The following is a 25,000-nucleotide window of genomic DNA, read 5'->3' on the forward strand; positions in this document are numbered from 1 at the left end:
ACTCACCCAATCGGCAGATGTGAATCAAGCGCTTGATTGATGGTCAACATTGAGTCTGGCAAGGCGAATCCTTTGCCCAGGAGACTTGCATGATTCTTCAGAGTCTCACTGATCGGCGACAAATCCTCACACTTATCTCCCGGCAGCACAAGATCCTTCTTCATCAGATTTGCACTGCACATTCCGCCCAGGTAAGCCAATTCGTGCTCCAGTCGAATGAGACACGAATTGGAAAACTTCTCCATCGACGGATTCTCATAGCCAACAATCTGACACTTGAATCCATACCGATTGGCTTGCTGATCGTGCAGATAATTCGTGGCAGTTTCCAGCGAGAGCTGAAGACAATTTCCAGGAAGTATTATTGAATTTTGATTCCACTGCGACGGCCTGAAAGACATTGTTTACACACAAAAAAGTTAGTATACGGCATAAATTTCCAAGAATCATTGAGATAAGATTTCTAATGTGATTTTTTTTCGAGCGTGTGAAATAAATCACTTGAGCCATAAAGCTATTGAAGTTTTGAGGAAGCACAAGAATCTTAAAATAGTTCATCTTATTCATCGCAACGTAAATATATCTTCGTGCTTGAGAAATGATTCAAATTCGCCCTTAATTAACATACTTAATCATTCAACTTTAGCGGTTGAGTTTGTAAGTTTCTGGAAATTGAACTTATCTCTGTCATTAATCCCTCAAACTCAATCGAGTATATTTATCAGCATGTGATAGTGTTAAAAGAGGTTCTCGAATAAAAACACAAATATTGATAGAGTCGTCAATATGACCGAGTTAGACAAAGAGACTTGGCAAAATGGGAGATTGCTTACGTGTTGAATTTCTTCACCACAATCCAATTTTCATCGTCTGAGGAGCGCTGATTAAACATATTCCATGCATTGTCGTCATTCACAGATGAATAGCTGGCGATGACATCCACACTCTTCCTACTGTTTATACTCTCCTCACACTGATGTCCAGTGCGCTCATGAGATGCGATCAGGCGCGCCTGAGGAATTGAGAGCAGCAAACTGTCCTCGGGCTGAGCGGTGCCACTCTGAGGATCGAACTCAATGGAGAACCAGTGAACATTCGGAGGGAATTCCACCTTGTAGCTGCTAATCATTGCACTCTTGTACGGATGATCACTCTCAACTGTGCAGTAGTGCTTGCTGGTGGTGCACAAATCCATCAGCGGCCCGTCGAGACTCTCCTGATTCCTGTTCCGTACATCCACATTCTCTCCCTGCTGCTCATCGGCATCCTTGCTGGCATGAAGTTGATTCAGCGCCGCCACATGAGGCAAAATATCTCTAATCAGACTCAAAATCTGCACACAACTCCTCGGATCGGTGTTCACCAGAGGTCCAATGTGGGCAAAGACCAGTGGCAAGAGAGTGTGAAACATACTGGCATCCCTCAAGCCAAACAACTCCAAAATCCCCGAAGTGCTCATCTGTGAGAAGTCTTCGTCACCATCACGATTTCCCGCCACTTCATTGAGATAGTTTCTGATATCGTCATCATTGCCAATTATTCTGTTATTTCCATTCATCTTCGCAAACTTGCCATTCTTCACATTTCTGTCATTCAAATCATTCTCCTCCAGCAAATCCTTCGGATTAATCTCAGTAGCGCCAATTTCAATTTCAAACTCAAAAGGATTTGTTGCACGTTTCTCAAACTTCAACGTCTCAATGATGCCCTTTGAGAAGGACTCAATTTTCTTCGTCAAATCCCTCGCTGTGGACATGTTGCTCTCTGAGAAACTCGTCGAAGTGTTGTGATAGGAATTATTACTCCACGCTATGTCCATGTGCTCCTCAATAGGCGTGATATTATGCTCAGAATCAATTGTTTGGGTGTTGTTTGACGAATTGGGACTCTTTTCACTCGGAGACACTGTCATTGCGGCTGTATTTCGTGCCAAAATCAACAATTCAGCACACTTCTTCGTGATATCCGATGCAATTTGCAACACTGTGTCTCGAGCGTGCATCTCATTGATGATCTTCCCAGTGTGATTCTCATTCCTCAGCGGAGAACTGTAGTAGAGAAGACTGGGAATTTGTCCTCTGATTGGCGTTGTGCCATTGAAGCTCAGATCACAGGGAAAGAAGGTGAATGTTGCTCCACAAGGACCTCTCAAGGATGTCACTCCAGCATCTCCGGAACAGGTTCGCGATCCCTGAGAGCATAATCTAATGGCATAGCGTCCGTGCTCCTTTATCTGCACTGGACGATCAAATTTCAACTCCACCATGTCATTCTGCACAACATCCTGATCATACGTTCCTGATGTGGACTCAAGAGTCTCCCAGCGATTCTGGAATTGCAGCTTGGAATCCATTGTGTCATGCAGAAGCTCCAGCTGATACTCATAGCTTCCTGAACCAGAGTAAATCACTGCTCCCGCAATAGCAATCCCCGCTTTATCCACAGAGAAAGCAATCGCGTCTGGACCAAAATTGCCCGTATTCCATGTTCTGCTGGAATCAGTTCTTGTATACCTCGAGCCAGTTGATTGGAGACTCTTTGATGGCAATAGGGCCACATCGAACTGCAAAAACAACAAGTGAATCTTAGTAACATGTCATTGAAATTCAAGACAGAAGAAAACTCACATCAAAAGTGCAACTTTCGTAGACAATCTCCGCCAAGACTCGAGCAAGAAGATGACAGCAATTGTCGATTAAGCCCTGATTAGTGTTCCTCGCCATATCAATGTTCAGAAAATTGCCACAACGACTGTGGTAAATGTTCTCAATCTTCGATCTGATTGGCTTGGAAATGATGTTCAACAGCTTCATGAGAACATCCTTGAATGTCCACGTGTTGGCATGGAAATCACTCTTCTCCTGCTGCGTCCTGTAGATCATCTGCTCCACGAGCACCGGATACGAGTGATTCTCCATGGACGTGAGCATGGGCAGTCCAGAGTTGTCACTGGGACTCACGAGAGAGATTCGCTCGCGATTGGGTGTGAGGAGAGAAAAGGTCTTTCGCAACTGAACATTGGGACTGCAGAGTCCTGCGAGAATAGCACTCAACAGACGCGAATGCAGAACTCCTCTGTCCATCTGAGCAAGTTGATCACACAGACAATTCCACTTCAGTGTTGATGTCGGATAGAAGGCATTGAAGCAGCTGACAAATGTCACATGACACTCATCCAGGATATTTGTCAGCATCTCAGAAGCCTCACTTTCCGCCTCCAGCTGAATATCATCGCAGAGAATTTGCATAAGCAGCGCACGAACCTCTCCAATGCACTCGGCCAGGAGGAGATTCTCCGAATTAGGCTTCTTTGCCGCCGTCGGCGTGGAAGTCTCCACAGTGGCAGTGCTCAAGCTGAAGATCTTTGTGGAAATTGTTGTCATCTTGGACGTGGAGGCGCCTTTGTTCACCGTCAAACTGGTGGATTTCCTCTTGCTGATCTCCTCCTTGGACTCTCCCCAGAATTTACTCTTCTTCTCACCTTTGTCAACAGTCACCACTGGATACACTTCATTGGTGTACTTCCTGAGGAGCCTGAGACAGGATTTGTTGACATACACCAATCGCTCAAGGCATGAGTGAACGTGCAGATATCTTCGTCGATCCTTCAGCTCTCCCAGAGACATCTTGAATGTTCCCCAGGCCCAGTTGAGGAGCGACACCAAGCTGTCAAAGCACTCCTTCGTCACAGAATTGGCAAACATCTTGGAGATCTTGTGAATGGGCTCAATATCAAAATGATCAGTGATCTGCTTTGACTCCCTGTTCACCACTTTGTAGAGAATCGACGGGATTTGCCCAGAATTGACATCTGTGCCATTATTGGCCTTCTTCGAAGATTTAAATGTGAACACAACTTGATCATCCGTTGTCACATTCGCCTGACCACACGATCCGCAATCTGACGAGGGTCCAGAGATTCTACTCCACACCAGAAACCAATTTCCAGCCGAAGCTGTGATGGGTTTTGTCAGGAGCATGTTGTATCGACTCCTGGCGGGACATTCGAAGGGCGTGTCGTCAGTTTCGGCAATCAAAACTCCGTCCTTTTCATAGCCACCGCCCTCAGATCCCAGATCGTACACCTTAAGCTTGCACGTGTACTCGCCACGGCCGCCAAAGATCCCAAATCCTCCGATCAGAATGTCCGTGTCGGCCATGAAACGAATAGCTTCCACACTGTGACCAGAATATCCCCATCCGCCGCCGTAATTCTCAAATCTCACCACAGACTGGAAGTCATTTCCCGCGGATTCCTTGGCGGAGTTCATGGATTGCTCAACAACCGTCTCAAAACAGTGCGGAATGTTGTCCGATGAGGATGTCAAAATGTCCAAACATGCGAGAAGATTCAGTGAAGCTTGACTTCGTGTTATGGCAACATCCATTTTTGACGGCAATGCGAGATGAGATGACAAAATAGCTCTCAAATCTGAACTGTGATCAACAGACGAATTCACCATTTCACTGGAAATCACATTGTAGCAGTACATCTTCTTCGCGATGGCATCAAAAGCCCACAAATTCCCATAACTTGACTCCAGTGTGAAGGCCAATTGTGGCTGAATTTCCATCGATTTGTGAGGATTCTTCCCACTCTTTCCGCCTTGCAGGCAATCCTGGAAGTCAAACAGTTGATTCCTCGCCTCGTGAATACTCTGTGACATCTGTTTACTCGCATCTTTGGGCACTTCTGTGTTCTGATTGCACTTGTCAGATGCCATTTGCTCTATCGTCGCTTGATGCGACTGGATAATCTTCGTGAAATCCATCTGATTTCGACTGTGTGTTGAGCAAGTCCCATCCTGACGATTTATCGTGAGGCAATCAAAGGACAGAGGAACATTTGGAATGAGAAGCATCGTGTTCTTGTCCGCCACAATATTCAACTTGGCCAACATCGATCCCGTGACCAGACTTTCGTCAATCTTAATGAATGTCTGATCACCACTGGCACTGATCCACGTGGCTCTCTTGCCAAAGTTCGGTCCAATTCCCATCACAGGACCTGGAATACAGTTCCACAGGAACTTCTGGCGCTGCTGCAGCATCTCAGAAGCCGTCGGCTGATCATTCTTGGACTCAAACTTCGCCATCAACGGATCATCTCTCTGTTGAAACTCATTGGGAAAGCGTCCAAGTTGTCCCTTCTGGTAGTTCCCGAATGTGTACACGACTCCCTTGTGTGTCATGAGAATAGTGTGATTTGATCCTGCGGCGACATGTGTCACCGTTCCTGACACTTTCACTTGAGCCGGACCAGAAGCAGGCTGCAAATCTCCCGTTCCCAGCTGTCCATACTGATTGCTGCCGAATGTAAACACCTCGCCAGCCATCGTGAGCGCCACAGTGTGATGAAGTCCACAAGAGATCTGAATCACAGGACTTGTGGACGGCAGAGTGACTCTGGCCGGTGGCAGAGGAGCCACTCTCGGCTGATCTCTCTCAGCATCAGATCCAATATTGGCCTCCTCGGCGTACTTCTTCTCCTTCTTCCGCAGCACTGGACCTCTGTACTTCACTCTCGACGCCGACGACGACGTGGTGTCCCGCTGGACAGTTGCTTCTGACACACTCTCACTCTCTTGCTGATTGATGCACCCATTGCAAGCGGCACACTTTGAGCATCCAGCACAGCCGTGACCACAGTCGCAATCAGCTCCGGGAATCCTCTGCTCCTGCGGGATCCTCTGCATCACCACGCACGATGTGTTATAGCCAGTGCACTCGCGACAGATTGTGCATACTCTGCATTGACCCAGAGTGAGTGTGTGATCGTCAGCATCGCAAATGGGAGCCAATTCGGTCTTTCCCACGGCAGGAGTCTCAACACTTTTGGCCTCAGACGTCTCCATGAGGGAAGTGTCCTTCTCCTTCACGAACACCCTTCCGCACTGGCCTTTGTTGTTCAGGCCAAAGGTGAAGAGTTGTCCTTTGGCATTCAAGGCGGCACAGTGAGCCTTACCCAGAGCCACCTTTACAATGTGCTGATCTGCCAGAGTCGTGACGAATCCCGAAGCGTCACAGTGCGCCGTATCCTTACCATACATCACCAGTTTTCCACTCTTCGTGACAAAGGCAGAAGTTCCATTGTTGCACGACGCATAAACCACACTTGTCACTTCCACTTTCCCAATCTTCTTGGGTTTCACCGCCTTTGGCTGTCGACGATTCTTCGAGGAGTCTCCATCCTCACCTCTCCTCGCTGTTCCGGTGAAATACACAAATCCATCGTCAGTGACAAGAATAGCATGAACTCCATCATGTCCCACAGCAATGTGGACAATATTTTCCGATTTCGACACAATCAACTCAGTCAATCGAAGAGTCGGACTCTTCCCAACACTCTTCAGTCCCAAAGATGAAGCCTTGCCATAGTAATACACCTTTCCCGTTGGTGTTCTCACCAATCCAAACTCCTTTCCGCAGCACACACTCAACACCTCCACATCATTGGTGAGTTTGGGCTCAAAAGGATTGTATGAGGATTGAATCTTTTGGATTTGATTCTGATTCAACACCTCATCCTCAAAGGCTGCATATCCCAATGTCCTGAATGTCTTTCTGGCAAGCTTCAGTGGCAAATCAAACACCGTTCCAGCGATTGGAGGCAAAATTTGTTTCACAATCAAACTATCATCCTTTGTGGTGCACAAAACATTGAGTGATTCTCCGTCTGAGAAGAGAATACTTTGAATATCCTTGCCCTGACCAACTGAGAGATGCACAGACTCCACAACTGCCAGCTTTTCAGTGTCCACAATCAGTACATTGTCGAAATTCCTCTTGGACAAGCGCCGATAGTAGAGAGTACTTCTTGCATATCCAATCCACCCGTTCGTCTCCTTCCCAAATTCATTGTTCACCGCATAGAGATACCCTTTGAGTGTGCCATTGAAGCCTGTGCCGATCTTCAACAGACTCCTGCCCAAGAGAATGTAGATAAATCTCCCATCGGACGCAATGGAGGGTTGCAAATTGAAGGCATAAGTTGCTGGAAGCTGATTTGCCAGCGAAAACTGATCCAACAAGCAATTGTTCGGGATTCCATTTCGCAGGAAATCAGGCTTCGTCGGTCTGTTAAGCGCCACAGCGATGACGCTCCGCTGCAGAGTGTTCAGCACAAGCGGAAAGGCGATGTATTGCGACGAGAGTTGCGGCGGTGACATTAGCATCGCTGTGAGGGCTCTCAGGATCTTCCCAGTGTCTCCGCGGGCTACACACAGTCCCAGGAGAGCTGAGCAGCCGATGGCAGACCAATTGTTAACGTCACATTGGTCGCCTATCGAGGAACTCTCGTACAGCGTGGCCAGATCAAGAAGAAGGTCAAAGAGCTGATTGATCATCTCTCCAGGCTCTGACTTGAAGCTCTCGGGATTCTGGCCCTGGATGATGTCCAGAAGAGCCTTTAAGGCTCGCGTGCAGAGACGTGGATGGATGTTTCTCGCCTCGGCGATCAATTCAAACAGACTCTTCAGACCTGCGCCCACAATTTGAGGAACTTTCTGCACGATTTCCCGCTGCGTTGTCTCCTCGGACTCATCGCTGTCATCACTGTCATTGTCTGCTGGAAGAGGAATAGAGAGAGATTCTAGAGAAACTGACTCTGTGTTCTGCAAAACAAGACACTTACACAATGTGGAGCAATGCACACAGCAAGTTGACTTTCCCAGCGATCTCCGTGGAAATCCCCCGTAAATTAGAGCGTACTTCGCCTCCACTTCCAACACAGCCGCCCGAATGAGAGAGAATACGGCGAATTTGGACGAATTGGGCTCCAATTCCATCCGATAAGTGCTGAGCAGCGATCCCGGAACAACATGCTTCTGTCCATCCTTCTTCTCACTCACCCGCCCACGTGTCCGAAATCCCTTGTCCGATGACGCTTTTCTGCGGAAAAACACACACGTGAAATATATTAGCAAAACACGCCGGTCTCATCAGCTGTTTGGGGTAAACAACATTGCGGAAGGTCAAGGTTCACCGCACGGCATTTGAGGTTAGGCGGGAAAATTTGTCGCTCAGATTCCTTCGCACAATTTCGCTGAGTTGCGCAATGAAAATCCTAATAGCAATCAAGTATGACAGTCTCCTTAGACAGAAAAGTGTGTCAAGGCGAGTGAAAAACTTCGGAAAATGCTCTTTCCGGGAGCGAAAATGCCCCAAAACCGGCGCCAAAACTCAGCCGGTAGAGGGAACTTCAGCATTCTGCACTTTGAGCATTGGAAACACCCCGAATTTATCCACTTTTGCTACTCACTTGGTGAAATTGCTGATGAAAATGTCGTAATAGTAGTCCCCATACGCTTCCGACTCCAAAATACCCATTCTTTATCACGATTTTCGCCTGATACGCAAAAAACACGAAAATGTCACTCACACCACATCACATCGATTTTAGCCTCAAATACTGATCACGCAGCCCAAATAATACTGTCAATTCTCACGCGAGGTGTTCAATAACTGATTTACATTGCTTTCAGCACGGAAAATGCACTATTTCTATGGGAAAATGCCTTTTTTCACGCACGTCTGGAGAAGCTGGAACATCCACTGACAGCTTGCAAAACTCAGCGACAATGGCGACCGTGCTTCTTGTATCAACCGCAGAGGAGCGCTCGCGACGGAAAGTTGACAAAGATTAATGTCATTGCGGTCATTGCTGTGTTCAGATTTTTATGAGTTTTGTATACGTGGTGTTTGGATGAGTATTTAGTCCATTTTCTCCACTTTCTTCAGTGATATGGCCCCAATAATGGCTTCCGCAACTTGTACCGCACCTGTTAACATCGCTGTCATCAAATACTGTGAGTTTCTTATGGTGATTTTCCGAGGGTATTTCGGCTAACCTACTTTCCTCAATTTGGGGCGCTTTTTTGGCACTTCCAGGGGGAAAGCGAGATGAACAACTCCTCCTCCCCATCAATGACTCTATCAGCGTAACCTTGAGTGAGATGTATGCAAAAACTACCATTGTAGCGTCGCCGGAATTCTCTAAAAATAGATTATGGCTGAACGGACAGGAGCAGACCTTTGACTCACCTCGAATCATCAATGTTTTGCAGCAATGTGAGGCCCATTTTTCACGAAATGACTTGTTTATGGCCCCATTAACACATGTTCTTTGTGTTTTCGCTCAACAGTTCGGCAGGAGGTGGAGAAATGTGGCATCAAAGGTGATGTTTATTCCTGGAATTTGCATATTTGCTCAGAGAACAACTTTCCCACGGCAGCCGGATTGGCATCCAGTGCTGCCGGCTATGCGTGTCTCGTGTACACTCTGGCCACCTTGTATGGGCTCCAGGACAAGATAGAACTGTCCTCCATAGCCAGAGTTGGCAGCGGAAGCGCCTGCAGGAGTGTTTATGGGGGTTTTGTCCAGTGGCAAGCGGGAAAACTGCCGAATGGCTCAGATTCTTTGGCTGTTCAGTTAGCTCCGAGCACTCACTGGCCTGACATGGAGATCCTCATCCTGGTGGTGAGTGACAACCGCAAGAAGGTCAGTTCTACCGGCGGAATGGAGCGCTCTGTGAAGACATCGACTCTAATTCACCACCGGGCGATGCAAATCGTTCCCGAAAGGGTGGAGAAGATGAGGAAAGCTATCCAGGAAAGGGATTTCGAGACCTTTGCTGAAATCACAATGAAGGACAGCAATCAATTCCACGCCGTCGCTCTTGACACATTCCCTCCCTGTGTCTATCTGAACGACGTCTCGCACGCCATCATCGATTTGGTGCATCGCTTCAACGCGGCGTCCGGAAAGACAAGGATTGCCTACACTTTCGATGCCGGTCCCAATGCGTGCTTCTATCTGATGCGCCAGGACGTGCCGCAAGTGCTTAATCTCATCAAGAGAGCCTTTCCCAACGATCGCGACGCCACGCCGGACTACGTCAAGGGCGTTCCGGTGGTCGAAGAGCCCGTTCCAGAAGCTCTGGCATCGGAGATGCGTCTGGAGAGCGTCGGACAGAATCTCCTGAAGTACATCATTCACACGCGAGTGGGAGATGGACCCCAAATCCTGCCCAGCAGTGAATCACTTCTGGATGCCGCTGGCCTTCCGAAGACAGCGTAAATGTTAAAAAAATCGGTGCTGTGGTTACATCTCACATCTTTTAATTTATTCCTCTAACATAATTCCAAAATGACTCGCTTCACGGGCTCAGATTAGGATGAGGATTCCGTGGTGGTGGTCTCTGCAAAGATAAGGCCTGTATTAGCAATCTTTATAATCACTTAATGGTGCAAATAAATATGGATAAGGAAAACAACTCAAAACTCTCTTCAAATCAATGAAAAGAACGAACGGGGGAATAATTAGTGAAGAGGAGTAGAATGTTCAAAGCAAATTGAACACAGTTTAGTCATGAATAGCAACAAAAATTTCAAATTTTGCTTCTCTGGTTTTCCGCAGAGAAGATAAACCAATTAGAATTCGAATGCTTCATGCTAGACAAAATTGTATTTCATCATAAGAAGCACACCAAAAACACTTTATTGACTTACAGAGAGAGCATCTCTCGCTCACCATCTCTCTACTTCTCAGCTGGAATGGGTGAAATTGAGATTCGCTTGAAAATTCTCACAAATCTTGGCTATCCGGACTCCCGGACACACCAAATTCGATATTATGACAACTATTTAAGGGATTTTGATACTCACTTATCGGCTTTCCATTTGCCCATGGGGTGAACTTGATGTGAGACTCATCCCGCTTAACGGCATCAGCCCGAAATTCGGGTTTCAGAGCCCTTCGCAGAGTCCGGGCGGCGATGTTGGAGTAGTTGATGTACCTGAAATGAGGTTATGTCGTCAGTGGTTGTTGTTTCCATGAAACTTTTGCGATTTTCACCAAGAAATGCGTAGAATATTGGCGATTGATGATTGATTGGTGAGAATATACATGAATTAGTGAGCAATTGTACAGGTAAACGTGTGAAAATGTGATTTTTCTCTGCTTCCAGAGCGATTATGTAATGGTCACAATAACGCGCCGATATGAACAATTTCCCCATTTTTCTCACAGTCCTGCAGGAATACTCACGTAAGACCAGCCTGTCGCCACGCAACCATCTTGCAATAATTGGAATTTCACGGGAAAAAACGAGGAAAACGCACAGAGAAAACTTCTCAGGGCACCTCAGAAAATCAAGTGACAAAACTCGTATAAATGAGCGACGCTCAGTGAAATTTCGCCCAGTCTGAGCGCGGACTTTTAAATTTTAAATGCACCGCATAAAACTGTTATACGGCCAGTCTTCGCGATGTTTTGAACTGCAACGGCTCACATCACATGGTTGAGTGACATTTTTTACATGAGGAAAAATACTAAAAATACCAAATGTCTCTATTTCTTTGAGTTATTTTTGCACATAAATAAACCTTCGGCATGCCAACATTAATTCCAATCACATATCCATGGCCAAGAGAGGAGTCAATGAAACACGGCGCCGTGTGCGAAAAACACATGACAAAAGTGCCTTAAAATCGATGATATGACTGTTTATGGATGAGAAAATGCACGGTGGACCAATCATGGTGCCCAGGAATCTTCCCCGAAGGCTGAATTTGCGCAAATTGCGACAAATAATTGAGAGCACGCGGTGCCACGGAGATGAATTAAATATTTGGTTGGCGGGAAGATGAGGATTAAACGCGCTGGCAGGTTGATTATCTGACGAGCAGCCTCGTGAGGTGAGCATCTTTGCCATCCATGTGAGCGCTGAAAAACCGCCTCTCTCACGTTATTTTCTTCTTCCATCCATGAGCCAGCCAAAGGTCATCCGTTACTGGTTTCAGCGGGAACAATCCGGCGCCGCGAGAGAGGACCAAGGATCTTTCTTGGCGTCTGTGAAGACGCTGCAATTTGGGGCGGCGGCTCATGTGACAGCTTGTGAGCCCCCGAGAAGGCTGGCGTGGAGGATTTAGCGCCAACCTTCCCACAGAGCTCAGCGCAAATCTTGGCCGTGCAGTCGCGACGCCGTTCGCATTTCTAGTGCAAACAGACACACATTTTCTCGCAGTTGGGAAAGGCATTGAGGAAAATTGCACAGCCATCCATCATGAGGCTGAGCTTCGGGCCGCCTCTGATCCCCTCCTCGTACGCCCGTCGCCTCCAGAATCGCGATCAGTGATCAAATATTTAATTTTTATCGGCCCAAAAAAGACTCTTGATGGCACGATGGCACATGCCACTTTAGTAAGCCGTGTCTTTCGAGCCTCTCCTTTGCCTCCTCGTGCACACGAGCCGCAGAGTTGCGGCGCCTCTAGATGACAGATTGGAGATTCGTGTCGGTGCAGCTCATTGATGACTTATGGGTGAAAAGATCGCGCTTTCTCGCAAGTCTCGCGACTTGACTGAAGGCCAGGAAGTTCGCCGGTGACTCACTTAATTAAATATTGAGTGAAAAAGTGTCACAAACTCAATGAAAGATTCTTCTGACTCAGAAGCTCGCACTTATTTGATAAAGTGTTCTCTTAAAGACAAAAGGAAAGGAGATAATGAAAATTGAACACGACCACTCTGAAAGTGTTAATTCAATTTTAGATTCGATTGAAAAACCAGACAAAGAGTGGCTCGAGTGGGTTTCAACAGAGTTTTTCAAGAGGTGGAAGAAAAACCAATTTAATTTGGTAATTGCAGTAATTGAATAATCTTGATTAGTAAATGATCGATAACATGTTCTATTCACTTAACTGTTTATCAATGGATGGTCAAGAATCCGGCTCAAATGAGCTGTGCAGTTGCATCAAAAGATCTGGTAAAGATTGTCTTCTCTTACGTACACTTCGCGTCTCTGAAATTACCGCAATTGCACTCTGATGCAACTTCCACAAATATCCCTTCAAAAATTGCAACATTCAAATCAAATTCAGAGCTAAAATATTGCACTCCATCTCAAAGTGCTTCAAAATCAATTAAAACATCCTTCAAAGAGGTTTAGTTGATGTTTGTTTAATCGTAAAACTCTCACGCAATATTTGTGCACACAAAAATGGCGATTTGTCGAAAATGTCGAGCCTTTTTTCTCACTCAATAACGGTGAAAAGAAGGTATTTTCCACTGTTTTTGCGTTGAAGAAGGTCAGTATTGTGCCATGACGCGTGGTTTGACCTGCAACGAGATAAAGGTATTCGATTTTGCATTCAAAATACCCAAGAATGGTGATTTGAATGCGAAATTACCTTTGACATAGATCCGAAGGTCGTCTGGCGGAGAGATGGACTCTCGCCGCTGATAAATCTTCCATCTGACTCTTCGGCGAATCGGCTGAATCTGAAATGCAAAGCAGCCTTTCGTAGTAATCATAAGTCAGCAAAGTTCTGTGTTATTTAACCTCTCTTCTCATGTGTTTCTCTCTCTCTATTTGTTTACCATTCTTGCATAAAATTGGTAAAATTCCATTGGTCTCATTTACCTAGTGACTCAATAGGAGTTCCCAAAATGCCATCAAAAAGTTTTACCTGAGACGAAACTATAATACTTGCGGTGTGTGTACAAGAGAGGCTCGTTCTCCAGATTAGCGAGCAATTAGCTGGATCCATTCTCTAATTGACTGATTAAACACAACACTGGAAACTTCTTCACTATGGCGATAAAGCAACTTTCACACCTCCGAAATCCAGTGATGAAAGTTGAGCCTTGGCAAGTTGCAAATTTTCTGCAAATCAGTTGTGTTGTCGTCTCTCAAATGAGCATCATTGGATGGCTGTCGTGTCGCGAATCCCATAAGAAACTCTTGTCACGTCCAGGAGTTCTCACGCAATTAACATTATCGCCTGGACTTTTCAATAGTCAACTGAATAATTCGCCAATTGATTCTGCCAAATTGTGCGCGATCGCCTTTTTCGCTGGCTACTTGAGCTTTATATTGGCACGAGTGTGCAATCCTCATCTGTGATCTAGTGCTGTTGACTGGACAAGAGTGTCATCAACTCTGCGCGGTGGAGTTTTTGTCCCAACAATAAATGCGGAGCCAAAAGTGAGATGATAAAAAATTTAAGCCACTGTATATGTACATCCAAATGTGGATTGAAGGTTTTTTCTCCACCATATAGTGCGAGAGAGCGCAGAGAGAGGCGGTTTGTTGGCCGCCCGCCGAAGGGGTGGCGCGAAGAAGTGCCCAATTTAATTATTTCATATCGTGGGATGTGTGTACCTTATTGATTTCGTGCAATAAAATAACTGCCCTATTGACCACACCACCAACCTAGGCAATGAACTTTACTGCGAAGGATATTTCTGCTCGATGACCCAACTCGCGGTGTGCGGCCGAAAATAGCCCCCCTCGCCGTGGGAGGGAGGCCGAAACTAAATTATTTTACGGCTCATCCTCACCCTTGGCTCGCTGTCTCTCACTCTCTCGATATATCATTATGCTTCTGGGTAGTGTGTATAAAATAATAATGGCACAATCGCACTCACACTCACGCGCGCCAGCGAGTGACGATGTAAATGTACATTTCCTACCTGGGTGAGACGGTGAAAAAGTCCCACAAACTGAAAACCTGTGGAGAATTTTCAACTTTTCAGTTGCCTCTCAGATCTCTAACGAACCGGACTTGAAATCTAATTGCGAAGAAGAGTTTCTTGTGCTCATCCCTTGTGCCTTGCGGTGAATTAATACAACATCTTCGCGATATCTACATTTTCCGCTGAGAGATTCTATCTTGATGTAGCTGAATTTTAGCGACATTTTCGCTGGTAAATGCGTGACGATCGTGTGCAGTAAGACACTTGCATTGGTGATAGCGAATTTCGGGGCCTGAATTTTGATGTAAATGCAAAATCCGTGGCCATCAAGCGATCAAAGGCAGTTTTCCGTGTGATCTGTTCACGATCCTCGACTCTTTTCGGTGAGTTTTTCATTTTGGGCTCTTTTCGTGAGCTTCACGAGAATGGCCACTTTTTTTTTCACCCATCAACTCGTGCGACTCTGCGAATGCATGGTTTTTCTCCCCTCCCCCCAAGACTCTTGTGTGTGTCTTTCACCAGCAAAAATATCAAGGTGTATTATTGGACAACAAAAAAAGTCGTACATGCAAAAATTTTTCCATCTTCTCAACAAGTGCGAACACTGAAAAATTTCATTGAACAATTTGGTGTGATTGTGCAATAGATTTTCATGTCTCACTGCGAGACAGAGGGAAAGAGAGAGAGAGAGAGAGAGAGAGAAAGAAAAGGGTGTGGAATTTTCTCCGCACCCCGAGATAATAGAGAGCTTTCACGAATTGGCAATTATCCCTCGCGGGAAGCTGGATGCGAGATATCGCGGCTCGTGAGTTTTCCCGCGCAAATAATAGCGCGATGTTTGCTGTAAAATTGCTGAATTGAGGGAAAATGATATCATTTGCAAAAATCACAATTGTATTGTGTGATCTTCGGAAGAGAGAGAATCTCGGTTATCATAAAGAGAACATTGCGTGATCGCGAAATTATAGTACGCGATCGATAGACGAATGGCAAATCATGCCTCATTATATCTTCTCTCCCCACCTTGTGATGCTGTGGAAAAGTGGCAAACGCTGGAAAATCTCTATGGGCATTTTTCTCCATTCAAGTGATGATCTCTCTCTCTTTCTATTTGTGGCCACAGAGGCGCCACATTGGTGGCTTTTTGCACACTTCTTGCGCCAAATGCAAATGGATTTGAATTTTCGTGGGGCCACCAAACGATCTTGCCGAGCTAATTGATGGATCTGCTTTGTTGGCTGAGCGAAAAAATACATGTGGAGTCTCTTTAATTCCCAATACAATATGCAAATAACATTCTCCAACAATATTTTTGATGGTATCCAGTAATTTCACTCTGCAACTGCCTCCATCCAGTTCATGCTAGCTGAAGGTAGATTGATCAGCAGTGAAGCACTATTGCGTGCCTCCTTGGCAATCACCGAGCGCGCATTCTTTGCGGCCCAATGCCTTCCATAGCGCGCCCGTGCCAAGATCGTGTCACAACACACTTGAGCTGGAGCGCGAGATGCTGGTCAGGATCAGCCCCCTGAGACGGACATCCGTGGCATTTCCGACAATAATGCCCGTGTGTGATCGGTCATACATCATTCTCATCCAATTCCCCGCGCGCTGTGACGCTTTTCATATCTGTCCCGCGCTCAAAACAACCATAAAACACGGCAATTTTTACGATCTGCCAGTCAATGAGAAGAATACCCATTCGTGGTTGTTAGAAAGAATGAATACATTTTTTTTTTATTCACTATTATATTATTGCGATACTTTTCCGCGCTCGCCGCCGCTTCGCCCGCGCGCCGTCGCGGAGCGCAATTGAAAAATTAGCGAAAATACTGTAACGAGACATGCGTCACGTGGATTGGGACGCATAATACCGGAAATCATAATTGCATAGTCCCGGGCAGCTGATGATGGAAATGATCGAATGTTGATATGCGATCGCGACATTGTCTCCTCAACACTTGATCACATTGATTCTCTGGTCGCTTCTTCACGACACTTTTTTCCCGTCTCTGATCACCCTTTGTCTCTCACCGATCTCTCCCTCTGTCCACACATTGGCAGATAGTGTATTGTGTCGCGATATGCACTTGAGAGAATATAATTATTTATTTTTACAAGATAATTAGACATAATCATGATAGGGTAATAAATTTTGCATTAAGTCCAGACATGGATTGTGGATGAAAATTGCGTGATTGTAGGGAGAAAAAATTTTCCTTCGAATTCACGCTTTCAAGTGATTTTCGACTGATTTTTCGGCTAAACTTCCGAATTTACAATTGTTAGAATGTTTACAGACTAATTCGCAAATTACAATAAATCTATTTGGTTTCCATACGACATAATGAACTCAAAATTGTTGATTCAGAGTTTGAATTGTCCAGAAAGTTAAGTAAATCAACATTTTAAAAATCCAAATCATTATTTTTGAGGTTATGTTCGACCTCAACACAATTTTCTGTGGTTTTCGGCATCAAACGTCCTGAATTACAGTGTTTATTGCATGCAAATGCTAAATATTGCTAATAATTAGCGATATCTCTGACATGAGCATAAGAATTGATGTGCTAGAATGCGAATTATTTCGTTAAATCTCTCCGTGATTCATTACATAACCTAGAAAAGCATTATTACGTTTGTTTCTACGTAAAAATCAAAAGGAATCCAAAAAATCGGGATAACTTGGCAGTAAAAGAAGCACTCAGGATTGGAAGATTGTAAGCTTTGAACACTTTCTAATAATTCTCGATGAGTTGTACACCACTTCTGGCTATATTATCTCCCCCTTGCGCTAAACTGTAGTTTATCCTTTCACTGGATCATTGCAATTCATCGCGCGGTCAAGATTGACAAAAGGTGATCTTCAAAGACGATCTCATGAATAATTATGTAAGATCACAGTAAATTTTAGTGTTGCAAGCGTTCTTGAAGGACTATTTTTCACCCTTGACGCGATGCATCACCAGAGATTAGATTAGCAGGTGTTTTTCACACGTCTGTGCAGGATGATCTTGGCAGATGATCACAGATCTTCTGCGCCAGTCTGACAAGAAGTCAGCGCCATTCTCTTTATGTTAATCCACATGATCTCGAATTGCATCATGAAAGTGTTACAATATGATGCAGAAATAAAAACAATTGTAAGGTATTAACTTGCAATTTTGTTGAACTTTCAATACCACACCATCGATTTATGACTCGTGAAAATATGCGAAGATCAATTGAAGTCTTGATTTCAGTGCTTGATCAAGAATGCAAAATAAATTCTAACAGAGCACAAAAACGTAAATATTTTCACACAAATATTTCTGTGTTGTGGTTGAGAATTTCTACACAGAAATCAGGTGCAATATTTCACGAGAGATCATCCTCAGATCAGTGCGAAAGGCTTAGGCGATCGTGTCAGAAGTGTTTTCGCGGTGGAGAGATTGTAAATTTTTGCAATGTATTTTGCAAATTCTTCACTTTCCACTCTGATATTGTCGCCATAGACACTGTTACCCAGCAATGCTGGAGAATGTGACCAACAGCTTATCATCGGTATAAATTTCAAATCTCCTCATCCGCTAGGAGGTAAATGAGATGTAAATCAAATGGGATTAATTTTGGAGGGCATAAACAGTGTGCTGTGCGCAATTCAAGTTCAAGAAGACACACACGCGTTGGAGAAAATTCAACAATGACTGTGCGCTTTTCCGCCGCCGGGAAACCCTCAATTTCGTACCCATCATCAGGAGAAATGTGGGTGAACGTGGCGTGTGTTTGTTCTGCGAAGGTTTCGCGCGTCATGAGAGTTGTCTGTTTCGCAAGAAGGATCCTCGGCATCTCATGGTTGTTTTCTCGCAATTTGTCCATGTCATTTGCCGTCGTCACATGGTTGGCAAACAGTGTGTGTATGTTACCCTAATCCTCATAAAAGTGTCTTCCCTCGTGCGTTATTTATTGCCCAGGGAAGAGAAGTGGATAAACCTACCTGTCTTTGCGTGCCAGATATTTGGATTCACTGTGACGGAATTTTCCGTGTAAATGTGTGTGCATTTGTGCACAGTCTAGATCACACTGGATAATCCCGAACCTTGGCAGACAAACGCTTTTCGAAAGTTGTGCGTGAATTCCCCAATATTTAACATTCCCTGTGAGCTCAGGTGCGTCTGTTTTGCCAATATCTTGGCAGGAATTGTGAAGAAAAAGGTGTCAGCTTGTGCCGGACACAATGGGAATTATCTCGTTTTATCCATATTCCGCCGTTTGCCAACCATATCCAAGATGTAAATGTTTATATTTTAAAACGCAGATCGCGAGCAGAAACAGAGGGCACACATTTTGGCAGAACAGCAAACACCGGAGAGTTTACAATGTATCAGAAAATACTGGGACAGTTGTGGCCCAATATGATGTTCTCTATGCTTTTTTTTACCTCACCTGTGAGGCATTGAACCTCTTCAATTTTTCCACTATAGAATCATTGCCTCATTATTGTCTATTTTAGAGAACTTTCCGACTGTCTAATTACCATTGTTGGCAATGAAAATAGCTTGAATGGAGTGAGAGAGAGAAACGTGAGAGTCACATTTTCTGAGAAATTCTGCAGGAAAATTCACAATCAAAAGCTGCTCTTTTGAGCTTTATGTCTATTCATGCTGCAGGGATGGGATAATTTTGTAAACAATGATTTTTCACGAAGATCTCAAAGCTAGATTTCATGGGGAAAAATTGCCCAGTGTTTTCTCTAGATTGACAAATATAACAGGGAAAACATTGCTTAGATGATTTTTCTGGCCTAGTTTTCCGTTTATTCTTTTGTCAAGTGCCTTTTAATTCCAAACAACTGATTTGTTTATTAATTTCTTTGGCTTGTTTGCATAGATTATGGTCGTATTAAAGTTGAGAACATGTTCCTCTTAAGTGACCTTTAAAATCTTTTTCTGGTCAAAAAGACTGATATAAATTTAAAATGAAAAAAAAATTATTCTTTTTACAAGCCTTTCAACTGCTTTCCTCCACATAATAATATCACAATTTCTGTCGAGAAGTCTCTATTGTGAATAAAGAAGCGAATTAACCCTAATCGTCTTAACCTTAAAGTTCTACCAGTGCAAAGCGAGTCAGTGTGAAAAAATCCAGATTATCACCGCGTGCAAATATCTCAACCCTGAGCAGTTGATAAATAATTGTGAGCAATTGGCACAATTTCGCCAAAATCGTTTCTTCTCAGCACTAGAAATCCACATGTGTAATTAAATGAAAAGATGAAATTGCTCAATTTGTGCCACTTTGAGCAACTGAAGAAAAACACTTGTTGATAGTCTTAATTGACTGAGAAAAATTTATTTTTGCCATTTATTAGAAACATATGCGATGTGCTTTTTTTCCATCCTCATGTTAATTGTCTTTTTTCGCCCGCCAGTCCAATTAAAAGTAAAACACAAAATACACCTCCAGAGAAGTGTGTTTTACACTCAAAATATCACCAAATTTGTTACAGTTTTTCACGCATCATTTATCTTGAATTCGCAGAGTTTCCTTGTTGAGCGGTTTGTTTTTTTTTGGTTTACGAGAAGCGCCAGAAAATGATTTAAAATGTACACAATTTGTTTGTCCGAAATTCAGTGAGTAACACAAGTGAGATTCAAAAGATTAAGCAACAAGTTCTTAAATTGTGGTAAAAACCACAAAATGTTTTTAATATCTTAAAAACCACCAGGGGAATTACCGAAATGCTGATCCAGTCTTTATTATTCGGGTCTTAAAGGATAATCATGGAAAGTTTTGGGACATTAATTTAATCCACTTGTGTCAAGAATTATCTGGTTCAATAGTGTTATTCTGCGCATTGGCCAAATTTATGCAAATTTTAGTTAAAAAACCAGTGTTCTTTATTCTTATTCAAATTTATGGAAATTCCCAATGTATTTTTTCGAGTGCAATATTCACTGTGAAGCATCATTAGCGCGAAAGAGAGAGAAGAAAAATTGGCGAATAAAATAATGAAAACATCATCGCTTGATGTGGTGTAAAAAACCCATAAAATAAAAGAAGTTTATGGCGGAATCTTCTTATGAATATTTCAAACGTGATCAAGAAAACGTGACGCAATATTCCTGACATAAGAAAACATCCCCTGCCACTTATTAGCATGAAAATCGCTTGAAATTGAATTAAGCTGCGATGTGTGATTCGAGCAGGCGCTCTAATCAAATGCTTCTTGGCTTTCAGACTGGAGAAATAACTCCGCTCTTGGACATCATAGATACGACGACGAGACACCACCGACGGAAAAATGACTTTCGGCGGAGCCTACGATGTGGACAAAGACAGTCCCGTCAAGCCGCCGGCACACCGTGGCGAGGACACGGCGTCCATGAGAGAGAAGGTGAAGCTGTCGCGGAGTGAGACTTGGCGCATCCTGAAGAACATCACGACCATCTCCTTCGCCTTCATGGTGCAATTCACGGCGTTCCAGGGCACGGCCAACCTTCAGTCGTCCATCAACGCCAAGGATGGCCTGGGCACTGTGTCCCTGAGCGCCATCTACGCCGCCATTGTGGTGTCCTGCATCTTCATACCCACCCTCGTGATCCGACGACTCACCGTCAAGTGGACCCTGTGCCTCAGCATGCTCTGCTACGCGCCCTACATCGGCTCCCAGTTCTTCCCGCGCTTCTACACCCTCGTGCCGGCGGGCATCCTGCTGGGCCTGGGCGCGGCGCCCATGTGGGCCTCCAAGGCGACCTACCTCACGCAGGTGGGACAGGTCTACGCCAAGCTCACGGATCAGTCCGTCGAGGCCATCATCGTGCGCTTCTTCGGCTTCTTCTTCCTCGCCTGGCAAACGGCCGAGCTCTGGGGCAATCTCATCTCCAGTCTCGTCCTCTCCAGCGGTGCCCACGGCGGCGGCGGCGGTGACGTGAATCACACCTACAGCGAGGCCAGTCTCGAGACGTGCGGCGCCAATTTCTGTGTCGTCGCCACGGCTGACAACACCAACCTCGAGCGGCCGCCGGAGTCGGAGATCTTCGAGATCTCCGCAATCTACCTGAGCTGCATCGTGGCCGCCGTGATCATCATCGCCCTGTTCCTGGACCCGCTCTCGCGATATGGTGAGAAGCGTCGCGGCTCCATCTCAGCCCAGGAAATCTCGGTTATGCAACTCCTGGCCGCCACCTTCAATCAGCTGCGCAAGCCCAACCAGCAGCTCCTCATCCCCATCACAGTCTTCATCGGCATGGAGCAGGCCTTCATTGGCGCTGACTTTACACAGGTAAGCTTTTTTCTTATTCAATTTCCGGCACAAGTATTCATTTTTAGCTTGAAAAAATGCGCAAAATTACGCATTACTTGAAACATGAATGGAAAATTTATTTGCAAGCCCTCAAAAAGTGCCGTCTTTTTGCACAGCGCATAAAAACACACCTCGTCAGACCATTAATCATAAAATGTAACTATCCTCTGCAGTAGGAAAAACTATTTCAATTCATTATAGAGTTTTGTACTGGGACAACCAGTTCTAGCAGGATTTCTTCGCGGGGCTTCTTACTTGCCACAAACTCTACATTAACTCATGAATTCGCTTCGCTTCAATATAGCAGTGCTTTGCGATATTACTAAATCCATGAGAAGTAAAGAGTGGAATGTGGAACAGTTGATTAGAAACGAAAGTTGAAATTAAGGGTTGGACGAGGACTAATTAGTGGTTGAAAGTTTAACATGGGCGGGGCATAGAAGAGGGCGGAGCTTCGAAAACACTTCTTCACATTCTACATTGCGTAATTATGCCTTTTTGCTCTCTTCAGGCCTATGTCTCCTGCGCAATTGGCATCCACCAGATTGGCTACGTGATGATCTGCTTCGGTGTGGTCAATGCCATTTGCTCAATCATCTTCGGATCAGTGATGAAGTACATCGGCAGGATACCCATTATCATCCTCGGTATCATCACCCATGGTGCCATTATCATCGTGAAGCTCTTCTGGCGGCCGCATCCCGATCACCTGCTCGTCTTCTTCACGCTCGCCGGACTCTGGGGCGTGGGAGATGCCGTGTGGCAGACACAGATCAATGGTGAGTAACCCAAATAGGGGATTTTTTCCATTGCAAATCGAGCAAATCTATGATAATTGTGAAAATATTTTGATCTCAATTGAAATTCACGCGCGATAATCGATCTCACCGTGAAGATCCAATTTATACAGAGATTATGGATTAGGGCTTCACGATTGATCATGGGGAGATAAAGAAATGTTTAAATTTGCATGAACAATTGAATATTTAATGCCCACCAGTCGACGCTATCCTTTCTTATTTGTGTGTGGGTTTTTGCTTTAAACGACCAATTTGCATTACTAAAACGATCGTTATGTGAAAATTCATATTTTACCAAACTCCCCGGTAGTTCTTCGCGCTGATTGATGTTTGTTTTCATTATGTATTCAATTGGCAAATTGAATCATCGAGGAACTGATTTTTGCAGTGTTTTACAAACAATCTCTAATGACTTGTGAATTCGCCATTCGGAAGTTTTATCATAGAGAATTCCTCAAGGACTTTCTCAACATGTTTGATATTGTGTTGTGTGGTGAAATAAAGTGTGAAATTTATCGACATCTTCCTCACCAACTTCCCATCCATATAAATCTGACACAGATATTATGACTTTGATTATTGCGTCCAGAAAGTTGTTTGACTTTGAAATTGTGTGTTTTCCGAATTGAAAAATTTTATTTTTGGCTTCAATTCCGTCAATACCCGAAATGTATGCGCGCATTTATGCAGAAATTCACCCTCATTTGATATGTACGATGTTTTTTTTTTTATTTTATATCAAAATATTTCGTCAGACTGCGAAACAAAATGAATAACTCAACATAAAGCGATTTGGATGGGAGTTTTTTTTTTAAATAATAATAATATCGCATACGTAATCTTAATTTGGATGCGGAGATTTAAAGTTTTGAAAGCATTTTCCATACGTCATGATTTTAATCAGTGAATAAACGTAAAAGCAGTGTTTATGAAAATAGCGTGGAGATCTTGCAACTCTGCTTTTGACTCATCCTGAAACAGTATTTCTTCTCGTCATTATGGCTATTTGTTTTGTTGTAGTGATAAAATCACTAATTAGACAAAAAACTGCAACTTCAGCGACTGCACATACTTTTTTACGACTTCCATGGAAAAGTCATTAAATTCCCTAGACGAAGTCTGAGTGAAAATGAATCACATGATGGAAAATACTTTCAGAAAACTGAAGATCGTCTGTTGGAAAATTCAAGTGCTTTCGCATAAATCAAATTTGGCAGTGATCTTGCCTATCTTTAGTCTTCAAGTTGCTTTACTAATAAGAACGTTTATTATGCGATCTTGAACTCAATCTTCATTTTAGATTCCAAAACAAATCTATCTCCGCTCCGGTTTAAACCAGATCAATCCTATTTTAAGACAGTTTAAAAGAGTTAACGCCCAAATTGTCTCTCGTTGAAGCCAAAGAGAAACTCTTCGGCGCGATGGAAATGAAAAAAAAATTACTTGTTGCCTTGAAATGTATTTCAAGTGCTCAATAATGCAACATTGCATCTCTTCTCGCTAGGAATTTATGGTGCTCTGTTCAGGAGAAATAAGGAAGCTGCCTTCTCCAACTACCGCCTCTGGGAGTCTGCTGGCTTCGTGATTGCCTACGCCTACTCTACCACCCTCTGCGCCCGCATGAAGCTCTACGTGCTCTTCGCCGTGCTCGTGCTGGGCGTGCTCGGGTGGATGGTGGTGGAGATCAGGCACTACCGCAAGGAGAAGCGCCTGCGGAAGCTGGAGGAGCAGGCCAAGAATCCCACCCCCATTCCGCCAGTCGTGCCAGAAATCTCCGAGACGGACGACGAGCACGATGAGCTCGAGGAGGACATCATTGTGACACACTTGTAGACGGTGTGAGAGGATGAACCAAAAGGCGAAGTCACGCGAGTGCTCATGTGCACTGCAATCCCAGATCATTAGAGAAGTGATAGGAATTGATAGAGAATTAATTCATAGGGTGCCGTATTTTATCAGTATTACCTGAGAGAAAATTCAAGAGCATATATAACTATAAACTGCATTAGTCACATTATAATATAATAATATTACCTTAATTTAGTGACCTTACAATTAAATTAAATTAATATAAGCGATCTTCGCTGTTAGTGTCGCGTCTGCTAAATTGCGAATCTCGAGGAGGATTTCACTGTGAGTCGGAATATTATTGATTTAGTTCTCTATTAAGTAGAATTTCTATTAAATATCACGCACTTGTTCACATTGGGAGAGACTTTAGTGGAGTTTCAAGTGAAAATTCCCGAGAAGATTCTCTCCCGCTTGTAAAATACATCTTGATCTTGGTTGTTGATGAAGATTGACCCACAAAAGGGACGATGATTATATTGCTGTAGAATATTTATGCCTGTTCTATCAAATAAATTACCAAATATCAAATTAACTTGTCTGCTGTTTCACTAAATATCTGCACGAAAAAATGCCGAAAGTGTGCAAAAT

The 25,000-nt window shown here is 44.2% G+C and overlaps 4 protein-coding genes and 1 long non-coding RNA gene across 8 annotated transcripts in view; 2 read left to right on the top strand and 3 right to left on the bottom strand.

The window, feature by feature from the left end:
* Positions 1 to 8,539, bottom strand: part of LOC132263089 (E3 ubiquitin-protein ligase highwire) — a 34,722-nt gene extending 26,183 nt beyond the window's left edge. For 2 of the 3 annotated variants that reach the window (XM_059762665.1, XM_059762664.1), the window contains exons 1-4: positions 8,261 to 8,539; positions 2,628 to 7,890; positions 834 to 2,563; positions 7 to 390 (exon numbers count right to left, since the gene is read on the bottom strand). In XM_059762665.1, the coding sequence (XP_059618648.1) occupies positions 7 to 390; positions 834 to 2,563; positions 2,628 to 7,890; positions 8,261 to 8,328 (7,445 nt within the window). In that variant the 5' untranslated portion in view covers positions 8,329 to 8,539. The remainder of the gene's footprint in view (positions 1 to 6; positions 391 to 833; positions 2,564 to 2,627; positions 7,891 to 8,260) is intronic. The other variant, XM_059762666.1, reaches the window with a different exon arrangement.
* Positions 8,540 to 8,655: 116 nt separating this feature from the next.
* On the top strand, positions 8,656 to 10,078 carry LOC132261451 (diphosphomevalonate decarboxylase). Its single transcript, XM_059760275.1, has 3 exons — positions 8,656 to 8,807; positions 8,890 to 9,069; positions 9,144 to 10,078. Exons 1-3 carry the CDS (start codon positions 8,744 to 8,746, stop codon positions 10,076 to 10,078), a joined length of 1,179 nt encoding a protein of 392 aa, XP_059616258.1. The 5' UTR covers positions 8,656 to 8,743.
* A 21-nt stretch (positions 10,079 to 10,099) lies between these two features.
* LOC132261452 (protein stunted-like) lies at positions 10,100 to 11,181 on the bottom strand. 2 transcript variants are annotated; one of them, XM_059760277.1, is made up of 4 exons: positions 11,048 to 11,181; positions 10,666 to 10,796; positions 10,510 to 10,549; positions 10,100 to 10,199 (listed from the first exon to the last, which is right to left on the bottom strand). In XM_059760277.1, the coding sequence occupies exons 1-3, from the start codon at positions 11,074 to 11,076 to the stop codon at positions 10,539 to 10,541; spliced, it is 171 nt and encodes a 56-aa protein (XP_059616260.1). In that variant the 5' UTR covers positions 11,077 to 11,181; the 3' UTR covers positions 10,100 to 10,199; positions 10,510 to 10,538. The 2 variants fall into 2 exon arrangements, with proteins under 2 accessions (XP_059616260.1, XP_059616259.1); XM_059760276.1 differs by lacking the exon at positions 10,510 to 10,549.
* A 1,799-nt stretch (positions 11,182 to 12,980) lies between these two features.
* On the bottom strand, positions 12,981 to 14,295 carry LOC132262765 (uncharacterized). The gene is made up of 3 exons (XR_009468467.1): positions 14,163 to 14,295; positions 13,189 to 13,279; positions 12,981 to 13,117 (listed from the first exon to the last, which is right to left on the bottom strand). It is a non-coding gene; the product is annotated as an uncharacterized LOC132262765 (long non-coding RNA).
* Positions 14,296 to 14,514: 219 nt separating this feature from the next.
* Positions 14,515 to 24,944, top strand: LOC132261590 (UNC93-like protein). The gene is made up of 4 exons (XM_059760467.1): positions 14,515 to 14,859; positions 20,696 to 21,740; positions 22,273 to 22,540; positions 24,066 to 24,944. The coding sequence occupies exons 2-4, from the start codon at positions 20,760 to 20,762 to the stop codon at positions 24,392 to 24,394; spliced, it is 1,578 nt and encodes a 525-aa protein (XP_059616450.1). The 5' UTR covers positions 14,515 to 14,859; positions 20,696 to 20,759; the 3' UTR covers positions 24,395 to 24,944.
* Positions 24,945 to 25,000: the final 56 nt, after the last annotated feature.

The sequence above is a fragment of the Phlebotomus argentipes genome, unplaced genomic scaffold, assembly GCF_947086385.1.
Source record: "Phlebotomus argentipes unplaced genomic scaffold, Phlebotomus argentipes genome assembly contig_15, whole genome shotgun sequence".
In the NCBI taxonomy this organism is placed as follows: Eukaryota; Metazoa; Arthropoda; class Insecta; order Diptera; family Psychodidae; genus Phlebotomus; species Phlebotomus argentipes.